The sequence below is a fragment of the Rattus rattus genome, chromosome 6, assembly GCF_011064425.1.
Source record: "Rattus rattus isolate New Zealand chromosome 6, Rrattus_CSIRO_v1, whole genome shotgun sequence".
NCBI lineage: Eukaryota > Metazoa > Chordata > Mammalia > Rodentia > Muridae > Rattus > Rattus rattus.
Window position 1 is genome coordinate 60965910 of NC_046159.1, and position 24602 is coordinate 60990511.

General features: G+C 53.0%; 1 protein-coding gene across 2 annotated transcripts in view; it reads left to right on the forward strand.

Moving 5' to 3' along the window:
- Positions 1–23781, forward strand: part of Sfxn5 (sideroflexin 5) — a 120232-nt gene extending 96451 nt beyond the window's left edge. The window contains exons 12-14 of one of the 2 annotated variants that reach the window (XM_032906200.1): positions 1672–1757; positions 7521–7638; positions 21116–23781. In XM_032906200.1, coding sequence (XP_032762091.1) covers positions 1672–1757; positions 7521–7638; positions 21116–21193 — 282 coding nt within the window. In that variant the 3' untranslated portion in view covers positions 21194–23781. The remainder of the gene's footprint in view (positions 1–1671; positions 1758–7520; positions 7639–21115) is intronic. The other variant, XM_032906201.1, reaches the window with a different exon arrangement.
- The last annotated feature ends 821 nt before the right edge of the window (positions 23782–24602 follow it).

Genomic DNA, 24602 nt, shown 5'->3' on the forward strand with positions numbered 1-24602 from the left:
TTAATTGGAGAGGGCAGAGGAGCCTCCCCAGGGCTTTCTCTCCATGCCCTAGGCCTTCGCAACCTTGTGGGTTGTGAATGGGAAGCTGCAGGCAGTGGTATGAGGGCCGTTACCTCTCTGGGAGCAGCAGTGCTGTGAATGCTGGGGCTTCAGGCTGTGGAAGAGGCTGCGGCTCCTAAAAATGGTTCCAGTAGCCCTGCCACTATAGCTCTTGAGTTTTACACACACACACACACACACACACACACACACACACACACACACACACCAGTATACATGGTGCTTTCTCAGCCTTCCCGTTGATGGTGGTTGGTGGCTTGTCCTACTGTCCTGGGCTCTAGCCTGTGAGTTATGGGAATGAAACAAAGGGGCAAGCATGCAGGGAGAGCATCCTACCTGTATCAGTCTCTGTTGCTCAGCAGAGACCTTGTTGCTAAGCCTCTGGGCTTCTCTTCCATCTCGGGAAGTCAGGGCCCATTTAGATCCTGTAAGGGCCAGGGCTGGATGTCATGCCAGCCGTTCACTCTTTGTTCTCTGCCCTGGCTCTAGGCCTTCACGTCCTGCCTACAGGCTCCTGTTCTGGAACCTGGAAAGGCCCTCTTCCTGGGGACTACTATCAGCCCCAGTCCCTCATTGGGGGAACCTGCCCTACTCTACCCCAGTCCCATCCTTCATGGTGCCCTATGAGGACAGTAGAGGTGACACCCGGGTAGGTCACCCAGCACCTCAGCAGCCCCAGGCTTCTTTCAACCTTGCTTGACCTATCTCTGTCTCATTGGAGAGACTTGGGGAGATGTGAGTTGTGAGACATTCCAGGCCATCCCTCTAAGAGCAGGAGCCCATGATTCAAAGGACTCTACAGTGGCTGTCCAAACACAAATGGCCATTTAGCTGGGCCTCAGGATATGCCTCCCACGATCCCATGGAATCCCAAGCAAACCCCAGGGCAGATCTCCATTGGATCCTGTACATGTTCAAAGCTCATGTCCCTTACAAAGCTGACCTTTTCTTACCAAGGCTGCAGCTCCGTTGGAAGAATACTTACCTAGCACACACAAAGCCCTGGCTTTGATTCCCAGTACCACATAAATCAAGGGGTGGTAGCTCATGCCAGTAATCTCAGCCCCCCAGGAGGTGAAGGTGAGAGAGTTTGTGGTTCAAGATCATTCTCAACTGTATAGTTCAAGGCCAGCCTCAGGGTATAGAAAGAAAAAATAAAGATTAGAGCCAGGAGACAAAGATCTTACATATCTTTGTCTTTGAGGGATGTATGTTTAAAAAGTAACCACAGCATCATTCGGCCTGGGAGCCCCCTGGCTCTGCAGGTCCCAGCAGTTTGTTCTGGCTTTGTTTTGTTTGACAGCATTGTAGGCCCTCTGTGTACCAACCCCAACCCCTGATCCCTGTGCACCCCAGGCTGGGAAGACTGCCTTCTGCTACCCTTCCCCCATACAGAGACTCTGCTCTTCTCAGAGGCTTGTGAGGGAGGGTGGGGCCATGTCTGTTGTCTGGAATCCAGCTCTGTGAGCACTGCTGTGAGCGGGCCCAGGCTGCCAGATGTGCTGAGCAGCAGTGCACACACCTCACTCGTGGGGTGGGATTTGCTTCCCTAGTGGATGTCCCCAGCCCCGAGCTCTCCACTCACCCCAGCGTGTCCCCGTCCTCACTCAGGCCCTGCTGGAGACAGCTCTGACACGAGTGGTTCTGCCTATGCCCATCCTGGTGCTCCCCCCGATCGTCATGTCCATGCTGGAGAAGTAAGTCAGGCTGTGGGGACAGAGGGGATGCTGGGTGGGGAGCCATGACGCCTACCTGATGTGCTTCTGGGGGTGGGAGGCACCTACTCTGTCTTCTGCTGTAGTGGACAGTGGTATTGAAACCCATGACTTTTCCCATGCTGTTGGCTGGTGCTCCGTGCTGTCAGGTCCCCCATGCATAAGCATGGTCCTGTCCTGGTGAGGGACAGGGTAGCTGGCAGATTTGGTGGGAATCTGTGTGACCCTGTGAATGTGAGTATGTATGCATGTGCCCACTGTGTCAGTGAGCAGTCCCAGCCCGTTGTAAAGATAGTCTAAGAGAGGCAGCCTCCCTGAGAGGTTATAAAACTAGAACAATGTAGTGTGGATCAGTCTTGCCATCCAGACGATGAGGTAGACTTGCCATGACTTTGAGATAGCATGGGGTACATGGTGAATTCTGGCCAGCCTGGGCTACACGGTTAAGATCTTGTCTCCAAAAAATGAAACAACAACCAAAACCACAAAAAGTAGGCTGGGAGTGGTGCCACCTGCCTTTAGTCCAAGCACCCAGGAGGCAGAAGCATATGGATCTCTGTGAGTTCAAGGCCAGCCTAGTCTATATAATGAGTCTTGGGCCACATGTCTTTTTTTAATTAATTAATTATAATAAAGCAAAAGCGGAACAATAAAAACCTCCCTGGCTTGCTCAGAGAACAATCAAACCACAACTATTTGTCATGTCACTGTCCATAAAATACAGGGAGCACCACCATGCTAACAGGGAGCACCACCATGCTAAAAGAGGGCTGCTATTATTAGCACACACAAAGCTCTGCAGACCAGGCTGGGCTTGAACTTAGAGATCCTCCTGCCTCTGCCCTGAGTGCTGGGACTGAAGGCCTGTGCCACCGCCACCCGGTTGAGTGCTTCTCCTTATTTATGGGTAATTGTATAATAGGAGAGTGAGGACTGGGGTGCAGCTTGGAAATGGCTGAACAGAGAAAGAGGGAAGAACCAGGGTCCACCTGCCTATGGAGGCCAGGCAGGCCTGGAGTGGGGCAGGCAGAGCTCTGGGTAAAGCTTGAGGCAAAGAGCCTGGCCAGTGTATGCATGGGCTGATAAGCAGGTTGTGACCTCTCCCTCTGGTGGGGCCCCATAGGATCCAGCATGCTGGAAGGAAAGCATGCCCACTGGGACAGACAGACAAAGGTCCTGGGCACCCAAAGGAGAGACCCTACAATCCCAGAAATGGGCAGAGCCTTTGCATCTGAGCATTGAGATTAAAATCTACTAATCTGGGACAGGCATGGTGGCCCAGAACTCAGAAGGACGAAGCAAGAGGATTGCTATGTGTTTGAAGGTAGCCTGGGCTACATAGTGAGTTCGAGCCTTGGTTAAAATGTGAGACCCTGTTTTGAAAACACATTAAGAAAAAGGAGGAAGGGAAGGGAAGAGGAGGAAGAAAAAAAGTTAGCATGGAAACTTAAAACAAATAAACAGCAGCAAAAAATTATAGATTTGGAGAGGGCAGTTCTTTGATTATCTGACTTTCTGTATAGCCCTCTCCTGTGAGTCTTAGAAGAGACCCCCAACTAAAAGGACAGATATGGGGGGTTGGGGATTTAGCTCAGTGGTAGAGTGCTTGCCTAGCAAGCCCAAGGCCCTGGGTTCAGTCCCCAGCTCCTAAAAAAAAAAAAAGGAAAAAAAAAAAAAAAAAAGGACAGATATGTAGACCAGGGCCAGGTGAAGAGGATGCGGGACGTGGCTGCCTGCAGTGCTGAAAACTGGTTGGTCACCTGTCACGTGTGCAAGTCTGGAAGGACAGAGCCCTCACCTGGCAGATTAGGCAGAGGAGGTTTCTTATAGACACAGGCATCAAAGGACAGCAGAAGCTGGGGAAGCCGAGGGCTTGCCCCACACTCCTCCCATAAGGCTCAGGAAAGCTGCAGAGGGAGAATGGAGTCTCACTCCCCAGGCTGCTATCCAGAAGCAGCTAGGGGGTCCAGAAGCCCTTGGCTATGGGTTTTAGGGCTTGCTGGGATACAGTAGGCAAATCCACTGCAGCCAGCAGGAGCAGAGCTGAAGCTCCAACCCTCCTCCCTATCTGAGCACCCAGCAGCCTCAGCGCAGTTTCCAGACACCTGAACACTACACACAGGACCGGGAGAAACCTGGTTCATCCCTTCAGCATGGATTGGCTGCAGAGGACATGACCTGAGGAGCCTTCCTACTTTGCATAGGAACCGAGCTTGCCAAAGGCTGAAGGAGGGTTGGCTTAAAGTTTGCTTTAGGAGCTATGGGGGGTGATGTGGAGATTATTTTCACTCCGAACCCTCCTTAGCCCAGTGTCTGGAGTGCTGTGCAGCCTGCCTCATCCCAAGAGGACGCTGTGGGGTAGGGAAACGAGAAGTCAGTAGTTGAAGCTCCATGCAGCCTACTAAGTAGTTGACCCTTTCCTGGGGCTCCCGGGATGATTTTGAGAGAGAAGAGTCCAGCCCCAGTTCCCTCAGAATGTTAGGTGGGTAAGACTCTGTTTGTATGCTCAAAGACTTAGTAATCTCATGCCCACTATCAAACCCCGGGACTGGGTCGCAGGAGAGGCAGAGCACTAGAGCAGAGCAGCTGAGACTCCTAGTAGGGAAGTATGCTCTTCCAGCCTCAGTTTCCCACATAGGAAAAAACGAGGATGCAGCCCTTCTTGCTCTTCTGGGCTTGGCATTGGTCAACGCTCCAACATCTCTTCCCCCTGAGGACCAGCAGCTGTGCTGTCCAGAGTTCTTCGATGCAGGATTTCAGGGCTAATGAGAGGGGGCAGCCCCCACCCTCCCGAGCCAGGTTGGGTGAGGAAGCCTGGACAGCCAGGGAGAATAGACAAAAGCACACTTACAAAGCAGCTGACTTGCAAATTAATGGAGCGCAAAGTAGGGCTGCTCTGCAAGTGCTGAAGGAATGCACAGCAATGGGGGGGGGGACCAGCTGTTGTGTGGCAGCCTCCTTGCTTGCCTCTGGCCTCAGTCTTTCCTCTCTGTCAGGAGTCCTGGGCCTCCAGCTAGGATCAGACAGAGGTGGAAAGAAACTCTGTGTGCCCCATTGTCCTCACCACTGAGACCAAAAGAAGTCTGAAGTGTGAAGTAAAGGACCTCCCGTTAAGCTGGGAGCGCCCTGACTCACACCTAAACCTCATATTCCACACCTTTCCTGTAGATCCTTCCAGCAGGGAAGCTGAGTTCAGATCCAGGGCTGGGAGGCCCACAGATTTAATCCATCAGTACAGAGGCAGGTGTCAGTGAAGGGACGGAAAGGCTAGAGTTTGCTCCCCCAAGCCTTGCAACCCTGCTCAGGACACGCTGGAAGAGTGAATGTGGGTGGGTGGAGGTCTGGGCCCCACTCGTGGTAGATCCCTGAGTCCGCTCCCCTAGCTCCTTCACTGCCTGTGATCCGGGTCTTCCCTTTTTCCAGGCATTCGCACATCTCTCCATCTGCATATTTTAACTCCCCCAGCTGCCTTTCCAATCCCTGCCTGCCTGTTCCCTCTTCTCCCCTCCCCCCATCCTGCTGTGTTCTCTCTTGGGGGCTCTGGACTAGACTCCCCAGGCTTCCCAAAGGTCGCACCCCTGGGGCTTCCTGGACCCACCTACATACAAGGGACTTCAGCCGGCCTCCCCTGAGAGGAGTCGAGGTCATAATCCCCATGGATGGGAGTTTGTTGAGTGTTACTTTCAGGAAGTCCCAGAGGACCTGTCACCCTTCCCTGTCCTAGGTGACCTTAAGGGCTATGCCTCCAGGTTCACCCTTGGAGAACTGCCACAGACAGCCCTGAGACCCAGGCATGAGATGATCAGAGCTGGTCTTGACCTCATTCCAACCTCTGTGAGACCCCAGAGGATGCCCATGAGGCCTTGGGCTAGCATAGGTTAGAGAGATAATGAGGTGCCACTCCTCTTGGGGTTGAGCTTGATTTTGGCACCCTCTGTCTTGTTCCTCTTATTCCTTGGGAGAGTGCTTACCCCAGCCCCCAGTAACTCAACCGAGGCTTTATCCAACATTCACACAGAGCATGGGGTCTGGGCCAGCCAAGAAGGGCCAGTGAAGAATTCTACTGCCAGGATTTCACATCCTTTGTGCAGGTAGCAGCAGCACCAGCGAAGATGATGTACACTTACCTGCTGCCGAGCTGGCTGACCTTTGGATTTGCTTAGAATTGATAAGCAGTTGGGTCTTGGTTAACACCTGAGTGAGAACATGGAAAGGCAGCCGCCTCTCAGAGGTGTGATCTGGAGACTCATGAATGCCAGTTCCTGGGTCTAATGCCAGCTGAAGGAGGGTCCCGTGGAATCCAGAGCCACTTTAACTAGACCACTCCACTGTGTACTGAGAGTCTGAGAACTGCCACTCTCAACCTCGCTGTCTGCTGAGGGGGCCTGCCCCCATCATTGAGAGAGACCCTGACCCTAGAAGGATGGATGGATGGGTCAGTTTCCCCCTTATTCGACCAAACATCTGGGATAAGGTAGAAAACGTTTGACTCTCAGTTTCAGATGATTTCACCTGTCATCCAGCCTAACCCCTGGGGCATCAGGCCCACGTGGTGTGAATAGGAAGCAGAACAAACCTGGCCCTTTAGAGAGTGGGAAACTTAGTAGGAGAGGGACTGGAATTCCCTTTTGTCCCTGAGGGGCACCCTACCCTCTGGACCCTAGCTTAGCTTCTGCTATTTCCCAATGTGATCAGACTAACAAAACCTTTAATGTGTGGCAGTTTGAAGAGACATAAAATTTAGACTGCGCACATCAAGGGCCTCTCCTCTATGACTGGAGCCAGCCCTGCTTCAGTAGGGGAAGGGGACGAGCTCCTGTTGTAATCTATCCCACGGCTGGTCCTGTGAGGCTGCCGTGGCCACTGAGGTTGGGTTTAGCGGCCATCTAACATCACTAGCAGATGATCCAGGCATTCAGTTCTGCTGGCATTACCCAGTTTCCAGGTTAGAATGCCATAGAATCTGACAAATGGTGGTTTCTGCTAAGTGTGGTGACTATGTACTTGTCAGCTAGGTGACCCACCTCAGTCCTGGGAACCCATTCAAACTCAGCACACCGAATCCTCCCCCACCCCCCAACCTGCCATAGGGGGTGTGACAACTGCATCAGGCAGGGAGGTGCAGCTGTCAAAGGGTCCTGAAGTCCGGAGCCAGGAGCAGCTCAAGGTGATAGCCACTACAGGGTGTTAGGGTCTAGGCAGCTGCCTGCAGAATTACCCATGACCATGCCTGCCCGCCCCATGGCCCTTGGATGGAAGTGGTAATCAGTGGGATGTCTTCAGTTTTCATGCACAGGACAGGACTGCCTATCCCTGGTCACATGCATGTGTTTGTGCATGCACATGTGTGTGCGTACGTGTACAATGTATTCTGTGTCTACTTTCTGGATGGTACATGCTGGAGTGTTCCTGATGTTTACTACATCTCATATGTGTGTGCTTCTTCGGGAGCCAGGGGTGACAGTCACTTCTGTCCACCCCTCCCCCTCACCATGTAGATGGGTGGTCCACTCTAAGAACTTGTTTACAATTGAAGTAGCCAAGGGTTCCTGTGGGTCCTTCCCTGTCTTCACAGCCAGGTGTGGGGAAAGCAGTGGTAACCAACAGAAGCCCCAAAGACAGTGCCCACTCTTTTACTAGGCTCGAGATGTACTGGGCCACTGAGGTAGCCTGGGGCCCAGCTTGGCAGCTCATGGCCAGCCAGTCTGGGCTGTGTACCTCATGTGGCCCTCCTTCTCTCCACAGGACGGCTCTCTTGCAAGCACGCCCCCGGCTACTCCTACCTGTGCATAGCCTCGTGTGCCTGGCAGCCTTCGGCCTGGCCCTGCCCCTGGCCATCAGCCTTTTCCCGCAGATGTCAGAGGTCAGTGGGGGTCCAGGGCAGGGCAGGGAGGAGGCACTTATTATCAAAGACTTTATCCAGTACTGACTGCCAGTACTGAGCCAGGCTGTGTGGTGAGAGCAAGGTGTAATGGCTCCGGTCTACAATACCAACCTTTTGGGCTAGAGCAGGGTTGTGGTGAAGGAAGTGAGGCAGGAGGACTGCTGTGAGTTTGAGGCCAGCTTGAGCTAAAAAGTCATTTGGGACCAGCCTGAGCTACAGAATGAAAATCTTTCTTTAAAATCAATCAATCAATCAATCAATCAATCAGTCAATCAATCGATCAATCCAGTGAATGAATTTGGCTGAGGCTTAGACCTCTCAAAGATGACTGTCAAACAGCGACACAAGGATCCTGTGTAATAGCAAATGAAGTTTAAGGAAGGTTAGGGTGGAAGGAAAGAGGCAAACAGATTCTGAAGGGAAGTGGTGCATGCTGGGGCATGGAAGCTGGATTGGAGTTGACCCAGTGGGCGGGGTCTTTGAGGACACACAGGCTAGGGGTCAGCTGGTGTTAAGATTCTGAGGTATGGCAGTACCTGGCATAGGTACCTGAATGAGGTCTGCCCTGTGAGCAGTAACGGGGAGAGATGACACAATCGAGGTGAAGCAGGCCGGACCTGGGCGGTACCGGAAACTTGAAGGCGAAAGCAGAGGGGCGATGGCACCTGAAGAGCTGCACAAAGGCTTCTTGGTTGCGAATGGATGGTCTCCATGGATGCTTCACGAAGAGTTGGAGCTCTGGAGAGGGAGCCATCAGGAAGCTGTGGCGGGCATCCAGTGAGAGATGATGGCGGCTTGGACCAGGCTGTTGGCAGTGGGCATTGAGAAGTGGGGCCATTACGAGAGTGGGGCAGCCGCTTCCTTGGGATTTTCGTGAAGAACTGCATGTGGCAGGGGGGGAGGGGAGCCGGCAGGGTGTGCGCCTGGCTTTCTGGTTTTGAAACCAGAAGGTAGGTGTAGTCACTTTGTCACAAGATGGAGATGAGAAGAGGGGAGAGTTGAGGTAGGACAGAGTTGAGTCAGTTAGACCTGTAGGTGGGAGGAACCCATGAACCATGTAAGTGGGGGTACCCTGTGGGGAGCAGCATCCAGGTCTACAATCTAGGATGGTGTCCTAGGCTGCAGGGACAGTATGGAGGCCATCAAGTAAGGGCAGAGCCAGACTCACTGAGATAGGAATGTGCAAAGTCCCTGAGGTTAGAGTGTCTCTGCCCTTAGAAAGTGGGGGGGAGGCTTGGCAGGGAGCTACTGCGCACCTCTAGAGCTTTTATTTGTCTGTTTCTTTGTTTTTAAATAAGGAGGAAGTGTGTGTGTGTGTGTGTGTGTGTGTGTGTGTGTGTGAGACAGAGGACTTCAGAGAAAGAGCAAGGTCTCTGAAGGGATGGAAGAACTAGTGTACAGACCAAGGGACCAGCCTTGGCAGGGGAGAGCCCAGTGCTCCTGGTAGCCAGTGGGCGGATGACAGGTATAATTGTGGGTAGGGTACAGGTCATGACGAATCAGAGGCAAGGACCAAGAGTACACAGAGCCAAGCTGCTGTTTACAACCGCTGAGCTCATGGCTAGAGAATGAGCTTCTGAATGAGTGATTTGATGACCAGCCCTGCTTCAAGGAGTGCCCCAAATGGAGGAGGGAGGACAAGCCAGGGTTCCTGGGGACAACGGCCACAGGGGGTGGGGGAGTGTTCTCATGGGAAAGCTGAGCCTGGGACCATCTACTGGAGCCCAAGGCTGTATAAGCCCTGGAGACAGGGTATAGTTGATTCTTAGGTCTCTGGGGCCACCACTGGGCTGGAAGGAACCCAGGACAGAGAATCCCCAGATCACCCAAATCAGAAGCTGTCCTAAGTAGAAAGGGTCATCCCATGTATACCCTCCTGACTCTACTGGAAAAGAAGGTTGAGTGCGAACAGCCGTGGATGGGACCAACCCTCAGTCACAGAAGCCAGTGTTGATAGGAGGGGACACTCTGGAGGCCACACCCAGCACAGATAGGAGTCCCAGTCAGCTGTTCCAAGAGGCTGTGGACAAGGCCCAGACTCCTCTGTCCCTCTTGCCTGCTCTAATAGGTTGGGAAGAACAGTATGAGGTCCTTTGGAAGGAGGGCAGGAACGTGTTCTTCAGAACTCCCCACTCAGCTGTGTCTTCCCCAGCAGGGTTCAGCCCAACCTGGACATTATTATAGGGTATTTTGAGGCCTGTCTGCAACCCATGGCACCAAAGCCATCAGCCAATTGGCTGGGAGGTGCTTGCTCCTTTGTTCACCCCCCCCTCCCAATTAGTTCTAACGAGGAGCTGCTTCTGCAGTACAGGGATCGTGTCGTGTGTCCCAGAAGCCAGGGGAATTTGCCATATGAGTCTGGACTTGCTTGAGCTGACCCAACCTTGCCAAAAATCACCAAGGCTGTCAACAGAAGTAATCGCTGAAGTGCTAATTAATTAACTAGGAGACCTGGAGACCAAGTTCAGGACCTAGAATGGCTAGCTTGTTGTCACTGGTGTGGTAGAGTTCAGCTCTCTAGTCCCAGAGCTTGAGGAAGAACTTCCAGTTCTGAGAGAGTTTCACTCTTTTCAAAGGAGAGTTCCTGCCTATTTAAATGGCACCAAGGGTCAACCGCAAATAGTAATTATAGCTACCTTGACTGAGGTCACTTGCAAGGCCTCTGCTCGCTTTGTATTTTGACTCCGTCAGGTACGGTTAAGTATCGAGATATTACCAGGTCAGTCAGAGGTGGTCGTTGACAGCTCTAGGAAGAGACCTGGTTGGAGACACAGAACCTTTGGAGCACTGAGGGGACTGAAGCCAAGAACAAAAGGTCAAGATTAACCAGAGGCAGGAGGATGAGGACAAGGTAGGTGGGGGGAGGAGGAAGCTCTGTGGAGTGAGCCACGCATGGGACCCTGGGAAGGGGCTGAGAGGACCTGGGGGGGTTTTTAGACCCATCAGTCTAGGAGGCAAAATGGTTGTTTTCTGTTCACAGAAGTGGCTTAGAGACTGGCAGAGGAAGCTTTATAGTCCCACGAGGGAGTTCCCAGCATGTTCTGGTTACAAATGAGGGCACTGAGGCAGCTTAAAGGTAATTATGTTGTCTGAGGTTCATTTCGATCGAGAGAGGCACCTTATCCAGACAGGATCCTGTCACACAGCCCAGCCTGCCCACTTCTCACCATAAGAAGAGAAAATCCAGCTTGTGCCCAGACTTCACGCTGCTTATTTATCAGTCAGGCCAAAGAGCCTCCTCTAGACCTCCTGCTTTTCCTAGGGAGTCTACTGTCATAGCTACAGGGACCGTCCTATTACTTTATTTCTAATGTAGAACTGGGCAGGGTGGAGGTGTCTAGGAGACCAATAGATGGCATCTGGAATAAGCTGTGAACTTGGGCATAAGAACCAGTCTGGCCTCTGCTGGGCCTCAAACTCACTGACTGGACAGGGAGAATGGGGCCTGTTCTTTGACCTGGAGGGTAAGGGTATGGTGGAGCACTGGCTAGACAGTGGCATCCAGCCAACATCTAGAATAAGTTCCCTGCCCCGTGGTCCCTCACGAAGACTAGGCTACTTGCTCTTGTGACTGAGACAGCCTTCTAATGGCTTTTGATTTCCTGAAGCCTTATTCTGAAGTCAGAAACAAGTTTAGTAATTAAACGTCCCTGGGTGTGGTGGCTCACACCTGTGAAGGAGGGGATCCCTACAAGTTCGAGACCAGCCTCATTTACAGAGCAAGTTGTAGGCCAGCTAGGATCACATAGGGTTGATCCTGGGTCAGAAAACCAAAACCAAAAAAAAAAAAAAAACCAAAAAAAAAAACCCCACAAAACAAAACAAAAAAACCAAAGTAAAACGGAGTGTGGTAGCATACACCTGAGGCAAGGAGCAGGGGGGCAAGGCCATCCTTGGCTACATCATGAATTTGAACCCCAGTTTTTAAAAGCTGAAATAAAATCCTATGAGGGTAACAGTTATGATGGAGGCAAAGCCAGGAGCTGTGCTTGCCTCAAGGCTCCTTGAGGTAGGTAGGGTAGGTTGGGGAGGGCTGTCTACTTGAAGAGGTCCTGACTTAGGGTGGCCTTTCTGGCTCTATCCTGTGACGATTAGGCCTCTAAACAAGGCAAACAAGGTCACCTCTGTTCCTCTGTCTGGTCTGCATATACACTGTTGTCTCTGACTCTTTTGGGGACATCCAGTGTTCAGGCCTTGGGTCCATGGGCTTGGCTGCTAGTGGAGTCTGGCTTGGGTAATGACAAATGCCCTTCCAATTCTGACAGCCGGTGTTCTCTACCTGGGAGTGTGTCCAACCCTGGGGTTTAATGAGCCTCAGGTCTCCCAGGGAGCAAGAAGCAGTGCGCTGGCCAAGCCTCACTCACCCTTGCCTCTGCCTTTCTTAATTCCTGAGTCCTCTGGGGCTCTCCGGTATCCAGGTTGCCCCTCCCCCGATGCTCCCTGGGGAGCTCGGAGGCTAAGGAACGGGGCTGCTATACAAGCGGGAGCTATTGTTCCACAATCTGGTTTTGTCCTCATCTTGTTGGCAGGCGGCAGGAGAGGAGCGAAAGGTTAATGAGGCGCTGTGAACAGGGACTGCAGCGGGCGGGCGCCGGCTTGGTGACAGGGAGCTAATTAGGAGCAGTTTAACAGGAGGAAAAAGTGAAATCTCCTCTTCACCAACTGTCAATAATTAGCCGATTTGGTGAGGTTGAAATGTGTCCACAGGAGAAGGCGGGGCCTGTCTGGGGATGCTGGAGTGTGTGTGGAGAGGGGACTAAGGCTAATCTCCACCTCCAGGTGTGTATGGGGTGGGGGTGGGGGCTTGGAGGTACCGGCTGCCATCACGGGCCATCTTGCAGCTCTGGGCCTCTCTTCTGCCCTCTGGTTGGCTTTTCCCAGCTTGGCCCCAGTGGAGACCTCAGTCGAAAGCAAGTATTACAACTAAGTTTCTTCCAGTGTCTGCCCTGTAGGAACCTGGAAGTGAAAATAAGAGGCAGGTGCTCGAATCAGGAGAAGGGTGGCAGCTCCGCTACCCGAAGTCTCACGCTGATCCTTAGGCGCCTGCCTTTCCCGCAGCGCGAGTGTGCCCTCTGTGTAGTAGCTGAATGGTGCCAAGAGGCGGCTGGGCAGGCCCCCCTTAGCTGGCTGCGGAGCATGCCCTCCACATAGTCCCCTGGGCCCTGTCCTCCCAGCTACACTAAGGCAGGGCTGGAGAGGAGGATCGGACTCTGAGCGGTTAAACTGTGGCTGGAAGGATGTTGCAGAGGCCTCCTGGGGGCAAGGAGTCATGTTCACCAGCCAGAAGGTTGTTTCCTGTTGGGCCTGTTTGTGCTGTCTGTTGTCTTGTCTTTTTGTTGGCCCCTGGCCTTTGGCCTTCCTGACCCCTCTGCAGATGGATGCCTCCTCCCCAGACACTAGCTTCTGCTGAACACCTTAGCTAGAAAAGGCATCAATCAGTTCTGCCAATCTCCTGCCCCCCCCCCCCCTCCCGTCTCCAGTCCTGCCCCCACCCTCAACCCAACCACCCCAGCTCAGCTCTAAAGGGCCTCCAGGTCCTGAGGCATGCTGGGAGAAAGGCTGAAGCATTATCTGCTGACTCTACAGTAACTCCTAGGGCCACATTCCATCCCTACTCCTCACCTCATCTTCTCCCTCTGTTTTCAGAGCAAAGAAACACGTTGTACCCGACTCCAGAGACAAGAACATGCCCCTCCCCTGGGTACTAGAACCACTCTCTACCCTCATCAGCCCTGCAGAAAGTGGTAGCTTTGATGGACCAGCTTGGCTAAGCAGCTGTGACACATCAGAAGCTGACACCCTCCCCAGTTTGCCTCCCTTTCTCTGAGAACAAAATTCAGGGAAGGGTTGTGACTCTTCGAGAAGGCCCTGGAACATTCTCCCTGATATCCAGGATCTTTGCTACCTCAAACATGTAAGCTGTGGTCCTAACTCCCACCTTAGGACAGGACTTCTCCCTCCCTCCATGTAAGGCTGAGAACCCAACTCTTTCCCACTACCTGGTACAGACCTAACTCGGCTGTACTGTTGGCTCCAGTTCCTCCTCCTCTTCCAGGACCAATACAAGGCAAGACTCAGTGTCTGCCGTGTCCCTCCCAGGTCCACAGTACCTTTCGTTGTCCCTAGAAAAGGAGCCTCTTCCCCTCCAGTCTCACATCCATCTTTGCTTAGAGATGTTTGTTTGGGGTTTTTCTCGTTTGCTGGTTTAATCAATCCCCACTGAAAGCTGAAGCAGCTATTTTTGCTGTCAGAAATCTGCCGCCTCCCCGCCCGCTGCTTTCTTGGAATTTGCCCACAGGACCCCCCAGGAGGGACAAACGGGGATGGCAAAGCCACTTGGATCCCAGGAACGCCAACGCCACCTGTCATATTGCCTGTTCCCCACACCCCCATCCTAACCCATGCGTGCACACAGGCCCGCACACGTGCACACACACCAGTGTGCACGCATTCTCAATGATAGGCTTTAGAAGAGCCACCTCCCAACTTGTCTCTTTGAGGTCTCCCTGCCAGAACCTTCTAGAATACCTCACTGGTTTCTAGAGTGGAGGCCTAGCTGGGCAAAACTTCCGCTGAGTGAAAAGCCGTAAGTGCAGGGTGTTCAGTGCATACCTGATGAACTGCAGCACGTGAGAGCCCAGCCCTGTGAGAGCCCAGCCCTGTGAGAGCCCAGCCCTGTGAGAGCCCAGCCCTGTGAGAGTGCTTATCGGCTAGGGCTGGTCAGGACAGCCACAACCTCACCTTTTCTCTATAGCATCATGTGAGTTCCTACTTCCTCCGAAGACTCCTCCACCCACCTCTAGATGGTATCTTTGTCCTAGAAAAATTTCCCTACTGTATAGATGGAGAAACTGAGGCCTCCAGGCTGAGAAGACAGAAGAGGGAGAAAGACTCTGAGGTCAGTCCACCAGAGGGCACCCAGGAACACCAAGGAACACAGTAAAGTTCTGAAGTGAGGATGGGGCTTGGAGCACTTGCTGGGTCTCCCAAGCCCAGGGGAGGAGCCCCACATTTGGCTCTCAATGGTATGGATGTGGGAGCTGAAATCTGCCCCCTCCCTGCTGGAGTCCGCAAGCAGAGATGCAATGAAGGTTAAAACAAGTGTTGGAGATGCTTAAGGCCACAATCGTGGGTGTGGCACGAGACCAGGGGACCCAGGCAGGAGGAGAGAGTATGGCATAGACTCATACCTCAACAGCAGAGTATCCAAGGAACCCAGAGAAAGCCCCAAGGGGCCTTGAGCAGGCCAGGCATGCTCTTCCTTCAATGGAAGCTTTGCCCCGCCAAACCTGTCTACCAAATTCAGTGAGGTATTCTGGAAGGTTCTGGGAGGGACAGGCTGAGAGATGGCTTTGCTGAAGAATCTGACTTTGTTTTGTTTAAGACAGAAACTTGCTATGTAGCCCAGGCTGGCCTGGAGCTCTCGATTCTGCCTCTGACCCCCACGTGTTGGGATGTGCCACTGTGCGTCCCTGGAGGGTGGCCTTCATTAAGAAGGTAGTCTACTCTCAGTACCCGAGGTGTCCAAGCTCAGGCTCAGCTGACCCTGTAACCCTGGTTAGCCTGGCCCTTCAAAGACTCTCAGATCAATTTCAAAGATGGGCCTGGATGTGCAGTATGTATATGAGCTAAGGCTGTCTCAGCCCTGTGTCTGTTCTGTGGACCAGCCAGGCTTCGGGGACCTATGTCAAGTGCTGTGCCACCTGCCTGCCTCAGAGAGGCCCAGACCCCTGGGCAGGCACGGAAGTGGCTTTAGGCTGTGTCACAGGGTCAGGCTGAATGCCCCACCCCTTTGCCCTTCTCTTTGAAGAGGAGGTAGAAAAGCCTGCCCCGGCAGGAGGAGGGAGTGCTTTGTAGTAGGGAAAAGGCCAGGAGAGTGAGGCTCTACTCGGGGATCCAGTTTCCTGTTTATGTCTCTGCACCTTAGCCCCTGGTTCAAATATGTAAACTATCCACTGGGGCTGGCTGCAGGTGTGTGTGCCCCCGTGCATTCCTGACTCCTGGCCCCCACCCCAACACAGTCTGGCTACAAAGGCAAATAGCTCAAGGTTAACCCTTCCCAGGCCATGAAAGAGCTGTAGGGAACTGGGGGTCCTGGAGGTAGCTGGGCTGTGGGGTATTTAGAGGAGACACTGGATATGGTGCTCTGTGTTTGGTGATGTCTCCTGAGAGGGGCTTCATGGTTTGAGCTTGGTCTTCAGGATGGAAATGGAGCTGAGTAAAGCAGACCCAGAGGGATGGTGGTGCTCATTTCAGGGCAGGCTGGACACATTCATGGTTTCACCAGTTCTGGGGCAAGAGGTACCATCCAGCACGCTCTGAGCAATGCCTTCAGCGTCCTATATGGTCCCTGCAGCTCCTGCTTTCTGAGGCTCTGGCACCTTCTTCCAGATCCCTCTCCATGAGAACCTCCATTCACCCCTACCATCCTGGCTTGAAGAAGCCCATCAGAGGAGACCCACAGCCTCCTGCTTGCCCCAGCCAACAGCCTGAAGCTGGGGGGTGTTCTCTTCCCCATGGCCCTTCCACACCATCTTACCTCCCTAGAGCCTGGGGGAGTTACCACGCAGACGTAGCCAAGTCCCAACTTTCTCAGGGCCTCTGATGCTGGTGCCCCTTCTGGCTGTACCTATGCCTCTCTGAGCCTTCATCCCTCCGCAGGCCTGTGCACCAGCTACTGTGGTCACTGTACCATTTCCAGTGGGCAAATCATTGCTTCCTAAGTCACCTCTCAGTCCCACCAGCAGCAGAGGAGTCCTCCAAAGAAAGAACAGCACTTGTCCTTTGCTCTGGGGTTAGAGCTGGAGGACAACCGAAAAGGCTGCAGCATCCAGCCATACTACAAACCACAGGTTAGGAGGGCATTGCCAGGCACAGCCTGGGTAGATTCCTTTGGTGGACCTTGCCTTCCTGCCCTCGTCTTGGAAAGATGACTGCAACAAGTGTTCTTGGTTACAGATAGGAGGGGAAATGGTGGCCTGTTGACACAGGCATCTCTAGGGCCCTTGTCCTGGCCTCCCTCAAGTGAGCCCAATAGGGAGGGCCTTTGGTGATCTCCTCACACACAAGACCTGAAGATCGTAGATCGTTGGCCCCACACCCAGACATGGCCAGAGGACTTGAGGGGTTCTCTCAGGCGGCTAGCTGCCATGCCTCAGATGAAGAAAGCGGCTGCACCCAAGGTCAGCACTGAGTTGGGTCTGGGAAGTCTGGGCTCCCCACAATCTAGCTGCCAGGATCAAGGCTCTCATTGCGACCACTGTCACGCGGTACCCAGGCTTTGAGGTGTCTGGAACCCTATGTCAATGTTCAGCTGCTCACGCTGGCTGCCTAAGGCTGCCTTCATGGGCTCATTCCCTTCCCCGCCCCTCCAGTGCCTGTTCCCCTCCATCTGCTCTTCCGGGCGAGCTCCCCCACTCTGGATGTGTGCGCTGGCTGTGCACACACATCCGTCTCCCTCCTGCCCAGAGCCCAGAGCCCTGGGCCCATCTGCCTCTCGGGCCAGTCTACCCAGGAGACCCGCAGGCACCCCGGCTTCAGCACGGCCAACCCACCCCCCTTCCCGTATTCCTTGCCTCTGAGAATGGTATCACCACCACCCCGGCTCATGAGCTAGAATTAGGAGTCATCTGCCGCCCAGTCATCCTGACACCTCCCTCTCACCCCCACATGCAATTGGTCATCAACTCTGTGGATGTCATCTCCAGAAAGGCTCCTTGGCACACTCTTCCTCCTGCCCCCATGGGCAACATCAGAAGGCAGGACCTAGGAACTTTCTGGTTCCAACAGCTGCTCCTCTGGGAGGCTTCCCTGCCTCCTCACTCCCCACCCCCCATCCTCCACCCTGCCATGGTCAGAAGGACCTTTCTCAATCCTGGGTGTGCTCACTCCTGTTCACCTAATGGTTCCCTGATTCTCTCGGATGATGGCTGGCACCTCCAGGCAGCCTAGGATGCCTCGCCTATTCTATCCCCATCTTAATATCCCTCCATGTATCCACGGTGACCACCACCTTCCTTTCCACAGGCTGACCTGCTGCTTTCCTCCCCTCCACCTAGCCATTATTGCCTGCCTTCTCTGATCAAGTCTTCCATTCTCTTCCCAGCCCACCTCCTCTGAGAAGCCTCCCTTCCTTGTGCCTTCATCAGTGCATGGTAACCCCTAGGCCCTCCCCAGTTTCCATGGTACTTTGCTTGTCTCTCAGGAATCCATCTGCTTTCACTTTCTGACTCCTCCCCTAGACTTCCAGCTTCTCAAGGGCAGTGAGCTGGCCCGGTCCATCACTGTTCACCCAGCCTGAGTGTGTGGTGTTGGTTAATGTGAACATAAACACACACAGGATAGAAATGAACAGGAAGGGCAGTTCTGTCCCCAAGACCCTAACCTAGGATGCCTGGGCCACCTCCCCCAGGAGGCTTCCACTGTCTGTATACCCCTACAGACATTCCATTCTACCTGCTACCCTCGGCTCAGTGGGGCCCCAGGGGAGCCTGGGTGCCACAATGGAGTAGCCTTGGTCTTGTGGGGATGCTGGGTTCTGCGGGGAGTGGGCCCTGCAGGCCACGGCCCTGGGCCTCGGTCCTCCACCTCGGTGGTGAGCAGCCTCTAGGATTTTAATGCGGGCCTCAGTGCTTCAGTGAAAGCTGCATGGGGAGCTGCTAATAATGGCACTAAAATAAAATATGCTACATCTGTTATGGGTAGCAGAACAAAATTAGCTGCTCACACCTCTGACATCCAAGATGTCTTAACTTAAAATACTCCTTGGCTTACTTTACATCATTTACTGATTATATTTAAAAGAAATACAATTTTGCAATTACTGTTCTTTCCAGTGTGGTATCTATGCATCGTTTTCCTTTTATGTTTATATATTTCTCCTTCATTAGTGCAGTCTGAAGGGTGATTAGGATTCTTCAAACATTTTACAGAGGTTAAACGTTGATTAAGATTTAATTATTACTGTAAATAGCTTGGAATGACATATGGTGCAAAAGCCTGACATATGTGCATTTGAATAAATGAAGTGCTATTTCCCAGGATGCCTCGGTAGCTGTTTAACAGCTTTCCCGAAGGGTTATGTTACACCTCATGGTAAGATTGCTGGGATGTTATATTTTGTTGGTTTTTGCAGCTGAAAGCTAAGAACAGTTTTCCAGTTTTTTAAAAACATTGAATATTTTAAATACCTAAATTGTTTTGCACAAATTTTTGCTAATTTGTCTAACTAGGTTAAACATTTTCAAAAGCATTTAGATTTTTAAGCGTGGGCGCTGTGCATTGTGTCAGTGGCAGCATGGGGACGAGGGGAGCTGGTGGGGTGGAGGGGACTCAGGGTAGAGGGGTGGGGCAGGAGAAGGCAGTTTTAGGAGAGGGGTCCTGGGTCCTGAGCGTAGCTCTTTTCTCTTGGACCGTCTCAAGTAGACGGAGTGTTAGGGTATTGAGGGACAGGGGATGGGGACCCTTCTCCAAGGTCCCTTCTATGCCCACCATCTCTAATCCTCACCAAATTCCCCCTCGCCTGACCTTGACCTACATACCCTGGTTTGACTGAGCTCCCTGAAGTTTCCCTTGCCTGGGCCAGCCTCTGGCCACATCCAAGGCCTCAGTGGTTTCACATCTAGTGAGTACCTAGGATCTAGGATCAAGTTCAGCCGAGCTACAACACAATGGCCTGGTAGTTCTAAGATCTTGCCTGGGGCCCATGACAAGCTAATGGGTGGGTCCCTCACTAAGAATGCATCTCCCTCATTGGTCCAACTCAGGCTTTCCCCTCTGGCTCAACCTGGCCAACTTCTGGGTTGCTGTGGTTTAGAGAAGGAGCCATTTCTAGGCGCTTGCTACCCATTTTCTTTCTACCCATTAATTTAACCAGAGAGACTCTAGCACTGTTCTAGGCCTGAAGGCTTGTGTGTGTGTGTGGTAGGGTCGGGGGTGGGTGTTGTGAGGGGTGGCACTTGTGGTCTGACATGGAAAGGTAGAGGATGTGTGAGTGGTCAGCCCCCCCCCACACACACACACACTGTGATGTAAGAAATGCAGGGGTCTTGGGCCAGAAGGGTTGTCCTATCCAGCCTAGGTGAGCTCTGGTCTACGGCTAGGCCTATAAAGGTAACTGAAGACAGAAAAACGGTGGGAGTGGGAGTGGGAGTGGGGATGGGAGGATGCCTCTAAGAGACAGAGCAACCCAGGCAGACTGAGGTGAGGCAGGGAACAGCCTGGTTTGTATAATGAACCCAAAGAGGTACATGTGTCCTGTGTCTTCAGGACGGTGGGAACTGGGGGCTTGGGTGCAGGCTGCTGAACCATTTTTAAATGAGGATGGGGTGACCAGGCCTGAGATTCAGAAGACCGTGGTCTGAAGTGGATGTCCGAGGAATGGAAAGGGAAGGGAAGGGAAGGGAAGGGAGGGAAGGGAAGGGAAGGGAAGGGAAGGGAGGAGGACAGGGGAAGAGGAAGGGAGGTCAAAGGAAGGGAAGGGGAGGGAAAGGGAGGGAGGGAAGAGAGCCCAGGGTCTTTGGTCAGACAGCCATTAGATAAAGGTATTATTGCCCACAACATGGAGCTGGGCTGGGGCATAGGCTCAGTTCTATTTCAGGATGGTTGAGTTTATGCACCCATGAAGCATCTATCATCTCTGACTAGCCAGCAGTCAGCTGTTGGCCTCAGGCTCAGGGGAGAACCACAGCCGGTCACATCTGAGACATGACAGGCACCAGGAGTCCAGCCAGACCAAGCCCCAAGTACTCCAAGAAGTGGCCAGGAGATGTTTTGAAATGAGGGTAACTGACCTTGGAAAGAGAGTTCTTGTAAAGCCAGATTTGCTGTGGGCTGAAGCCAGTGGGAGGTGGGCAGGTGGATTTGGCCAGAATGGACAATTTAAAGCAGTATGGTTGCTGGGGAGAAGCAGTACCAGGCATAGGCAAGGCTGACATGGTAGGAAGAAGGTCTTGTGGCATGTGTAGGAGTCCATGGACAGCAAAGTTGGGGGAGAAGAGGGGTGTGTAGGCAGAGGCAGAGGAAGGTGGGCGTTGCCTTCCAAGTGGAAGGGACGGACGGCCACTGAGGAGAGCAAGAGCTGGAGTGTGTGTGTGTGTGTGTGTGTGTGTGTGTGCGCGTGCGCGCACGCGCGCATGTGTTTGTGTGTAGACAGAGATAGAGTATCTGAGATGTCCAGGGAAGTGGAGAATGGGGTACTGCTAGGCTTAAGGAGGGCTAGAAGACGGGTCCTCATGTGCCTGCAGGAAGAGGAACTAGGGTATTTGCAAGAGGGAAACTCAGACTCTAGACCAGAAGGAGGCTAATCCTGAGCTGATCGAAGAGAAAGCCTGCACATTCCTAGCTAGGACATAGAGGCTAGGGGTATAGAGCTGTGGGTACCAGGTCAGGCCTTAGATCCACTGCACCTCTCTTCCTGGCTCTCCCCACCTCTACACTCTTCTCTTTCTCTCCTCAGATTGAAACCTCCCAATTGGAGCCTGAGATAGCCCGGGCTACGAGCAGCCGGACAGTGGTGTACAACAAGGGGCTGTGAGTGAAGATAGCCGGCCTGGGAACACAGCACTGTCCAGGCCAGGCATTCGGGGTGGGGAAAGAAGTCTCGTGAGCTGTTTCTGCAGGGAGGGGCTGCCTGGAAAGCAGTCAACCTCTGTCAGTAAGGAGACTAACCATTCACATTTTAACATAGGGGAGAGGAATTCTGACACATTTCCTACACACACAAAAAAATCAAGTGCATCTCTGGGCCTTACATGGGGTCGGCTAAACTCCACTCAGCACAATTTCGTCTGAGCTAAAGAACTGTAGAGTGCTCCTGGGGTAGACGTAGTATCCTTTTATACGTTTACTTTTTTTGTTTTAATTTTTTTAATTAGAAGCAAGTCTGAGCCTTGGTTGCAGCTGACCAGAAGCAGCAGGTGGACAGGCGATGGGAGCTAGAGGAGCCTGAGAGCTGGGTTAGATTGATGAGAGGGAAGTATAATGGTTAGGCCCGATGGGCCCCTTGGGTTACAGAAGGGAAGGAAGGGGAGGTGGTCTGCACCCCACAGGATGAGCTAGCCATAATCAGGTTTCTCAGGAAATGGCCTCCTCGATCAAGGAGCACTAGAGACCCCTGGAAGATTCCAGGAACACCAGGCTCTGAATGAACCCAGCTCCTACCCACCCCACAGCTGAGTGAAAGTCAGTGACCCCTGGCATGGGTCATCTTTCATGGAGCTCTTGATTCCAGGCCCCTGAGAGCACCCCAGCTCTAGTCAGGGATCCCCAAGAAGGAATATTGTTCTGTGGAAACAGGGAGAGGATCCTGTCTGGGCTTTCCAGAAGTAGCTAGCGTTTCCTACTGGGACAAGGGTGGGCTGAGCCCACTGTGGTCCAGTCTGCAGCCACTGAAGCTGTTAGTCACACCCCACACCTTTCTGCAATAGAGGAGTCTCCTGCCTGAGGATGCAAGGCCGGATCCCTGGCAACTGCCTGAGAGGCAGCATCAGCAGTGGACAAGCCACCACATCTCTGGGCTTCCATTCCCTGCCTGGAAGCAAAGGACCAAACCAGGATTCCCACCAAGCCTCTGGCTCCTCTCCGCCTGCTTCACTTAGATGTGCACATTGCAAGCATATCTCTAAGGTGGATTCTGGGCTGGAGAGTGCATTGGGCCCTTCTGGAAATGGCCACTTAGCCTACGAAAGGACCTTGCCCTTCTGTATGGACTCCCCCCTATCCTGACAAACCTTGACTTGTGCCAAACACTTCATGGCTGTGGAGGAGGCAGTATGGACGACTGAGCTGAGCATAGGGGATCACATCACACGCCATTCCTCACTGCTGCAGACTCGGGGCTTCTTGCTGCTGGTTCCTGACTCCATCTCGTCACACGTAAGCCAGAGAAGGAGAGAGAGCTCTACCTAAGGAGGCAGGGTCTGGGTGGGGTTGAATAGGGTGACTCCTGGTCCAAAGGACCCTCAGAAAGGAGATATTCTGATCTTTACACAGCCCTCATCTGTCCACACTAGCATAGGAGCCCCGGTTTGTGACCCTGGAACCTGACTTAGGAGGGGTCAGGCTGAAGGTCAGCATGTATGTGTGCAGTACAAGGCTGGCACAGGGCAGCAAGGACAAGGTCACAGGCTGCCTGCCAGCATCTTAAGGCAGGTGTCACTGCAGCGAGATGGGCCAAGCATTGGTAACACGGTCTCCAGGCATTGGTCAGAGACTACATCTGTCTGGAGCTTCTATTGAAAAGTCTTTTCCCAGCCTTCTCTGTGCCCACATGTCCTGGAACAAATCCTTATGCATTTATCTTGGGACCAAAATCACCCTCACCCAGGCCTGCCTGCTCCAGAGGTCCAGCAGGCCAGGGGTTCTTCCAGCTCGCCCTCTGTGCCACTGTCCCTGTGGCCTCATTACCCCTCATAGGTATGTTTTGTGTATGGAGTGATTTCTGTCGCACTCCTAAATATAAGCCCAGAAAAGGGCAGCTCCTTTGGATTTGCTGACAGATGGTCCTTGTAGTTCAGGTGACAGTGACTGAGCGTCTTGAGCCGTGCTGTTAAACCCTGTCCCAACTTCATAAAATTCGTAAGAAAAGCTTTCTGTGAATGCAGATGTCCCTGTTTGCTGAGGCTAGGGGACAGAGAGAGGCCTGGAGAAAAGGCAGCACAGATTACCTCTTGTTGGGTGTAGTTTTGCCAGCAGTCAGGGAGTATCTCCAGCAGGTTCTCCAGCCCTGATGTTCCTGGCCAACTCTCCTGTGATTACTTTTAAACATTCCCTCAAAGGATGCAGTTCCATCTCTGGAAAGCAATGTGAGAGTACAGGAACCAAAAGACCAAGATGCTGAGATGGCCACCGAACCGAGATGTCTGTCCACTGTCTCACTCCCTAACTTTGGCTGTCTTATGAAGTCTCCAGTCTGGGGAAGGGTGGGGCACTGAGGAGACGAGCCGGTGGGAGGCAGGTCCATGCTAAGCTTCAACCTTGGGCGGGTGTGAGTGAGGCTCAACACGAGTGCCTCAGGTTACCTAGGACTTCAGACTGTCTCTTTAACCTCAGAAAGTGTCTCAGTGTATGTGATCTATGTCATACTAATGGGCTGTGGGTAATAAACATGGATTTAAACACACAGGTGTGGCTCTGTGCATTACAGGTCACGGGAGGGGAGGAATGGAAAAACGCAGAGGGATCAAGTGAAGGCAGCTGGGGACTCTGGGGAAGTCTTCCCAAAGGAGGGCGCCTGCCCAGGGTTCAGGGAAGGCCCAGAGGAAAGGGTAAAGGACACGAGGAGGAGGGTATGAGGGCAGGAAGCTGGACGAAGATGAGTTGAAACCACAGAAGAGGAGTGACTTTGATAGCTCAGCAAGGACACAGGATTGCCACGCAAGCCAGAGCCACTGGGTTTCATCTTCAGAGCCCATGGTGGAGAACACATTCCTGAGAGTTGTCATCTGATCGCTGCGTACTCCCCCATGTGCACCATAGCGTGTGAGCCCCCAGCCTCTTGCCCCTCACACAAATAAAAATACAGGGGAAAGACGGAATCACAGAAGCAGCCCTGTGGGTGAGTGGCTGAAGAGGCTCGCCCTGAGGAACCGGAACGCACTGGGATCTCAGTAGGCTCTGTGCTGTGTGGGCCCGCAAGGCTGGAGAGTGAAGGCGACCAGACCACCCTGGCCTGCCTGTGACCTGGAGACCCATGAGGGATCTGAGCCAACTGCAGATAAGGGGTCTTCTGTGTGCATGGCCTCGGTCCTGGAACTCTGCCCTCTCCCAACTCTCTCATATCCCCTCACGTGTTGGGTAGTTTTTATGTCAACTTGACACAGCTATAGTAATATGAGAGGCGGGGGACCTTAATTGAGAAAATGCCTCCATAAGATGGGGAGGAAGATATTTTCTTAATTGTTGATTGATATGGGAGGGTCCAGTTTGTTGTTCTATACCTGGGC